Raw genomic sequence first — 1,356 nt, 5'->3', positions numbered from 1 at the left:
ACCTGTGCGGCCTGTAGTGCATCGTCCAGCTCCTGCAACCCCGGTGAGTCCCAAAGATCCTTCCACTTTCGATAGGACCGACTGCTTCAAATGACCTTCCCTGAAATCTTATGTTCTTCACTGTCTAACAACAGAAACCTTTGCTTGAACTTCAGGTGCGCCCAAGCCAAAGCAGACCTGTGGTCCATCAGCCAAGTGCCACAGATCCCCTGGTGAGTCCTGTGGTTCCTTTAGTGTACCACAAAGCGATTTCTCCAAATGAAAAACACTCATGGATGCCTATATGTAGCGTGGAATCTTTGTTCTTTGCCCGATATCCCTTACCAATGCACTCCTCTGACATGAAATATCCTGCTCTGACTCATAACCTCAGGTGGACCGAAGCTTGGGCGAAAGCGACTACCACTTCTCGTGGCTTCATGACGGCGGCAAGACCTATGATTGGGAAGGCGCCAACCGGTACTGCTCCCGCCTTGGCCGCGGCTGGGCCGGCATCAGCATCGAGACTCGCGAAGAGGATAATTTCGTCAACGAAGTAGTTGGAGAATGTAAGATTTCAAGCTGGTCATTCCTGTCCTCTGACAGGATTTACATTGGACATTTAAAAGCGACTACTGCACGCTTAAGTCCACATAGCGGTGTGAAATGGCTTAATAGCTTTCTTTTTTCAGCTGGACTGCCATGGATTTGGACTTCAGGTCACCTCAAAGGACACGGCTTTGCCTGGGAATCGGGAAAACCATTCGTCGGTCTGAACTGGTCTCCCACCGGCGGGTAAGTGGCTCTTGGAATGATTTTACACAGGCACAGCCAAGGGTACTTTTTGTCCAATACTCTTCTAATTGGCATTTCTATGACCCCAGGAATGGCCGGCCACAACCCGACAACCGCGAGAGAGGAGGCGAGCGCTGCCTGGGGGTCCTCAACAACTTCTACGACGACGGCATCAAGTGGCACGACATCGCCTGCCACCACGACAAGGCCATCATCTGTGAACGCCCCAGAGGATTCCACTGATGAACACAATCAAACATGCCTGCAAATGCACATCTATGCTGCTTTCATGCAGCATAATCACGGCCTTATGATCCGGAGCAAATGATTAGGCACTGCCTGTATTTATTTGTATTTATAAATGACCATGACTAAACATTAGTTTCCTTTACCCAAATTTTCATATGTTTCTCTATGTCTTATAAATTTCATGATCAACCTGATTACATCAACTGTTTAAGAGGCGGGGGTCCCGAGCTCTCCTGATATTTGTAAATAATTGGGCATTTTTGCGTGAATATATGCTCCTCTATTGGAACACGCACACACAAACACATACACACACATAAATACACATGTATG

The 1,356-nt window shown here is 48.0% G+C and overlaps 1 protein-coding gene across 1 annotated transcript in view; it reads left to right on the top strand.

Annotated features, from left to right (window-relative positions):
- Positions 1-1,144, top strand: part of LOC122267160 (uncharacterized) — a 6,961-nt gene extending 5,817 nt beyond the window's left edge. Inside the window, exons 6-10 of the mRNA XM_086544769.1 lie at positions 1-43; positions 156-212; positions 374-548; positions 672-774; positions 864-1,144. The exon at positions 1-43 is cut by the window's left edge and continues 197 nt beyond it. Of these exons, the coding sequence (XP_086400895.1) occupies positions 1-43; positions 156-212; positions 374-548; positions 672-774; positions 864-1,017 (532 nt within the window). The 3' untranslated portion in view covers positions 1,018-1,144. The remainder of the gene's footprint in view (positions 44-155; positions 213-373; positions 549-671; positions 775-863) is intronic.
- The last annotated feature ends 212 nt before the right edge of the window (positions 1,145-1,356 follow it).

This window comes from Penaeus japonicus, unplaced genomic scaffold, assembly GCF_977035675.1.
Source record: "Penaeus japonicus unplaced genomic scaffold, GWHDUDI00000001_assembly GWHDUDI00000002, whole genome shotgun sequence".
In the NCBI taxonomy this organism is placed as follows: Eukaryota; Metazoa; Arthropoda; class Malacostraca; order Decapoda; family Penaeidae; genus Penaeus; species Penaeus japonicus.
This window is presented reverse-complemented; position numbering and strand designations above follow the sequence as displayed.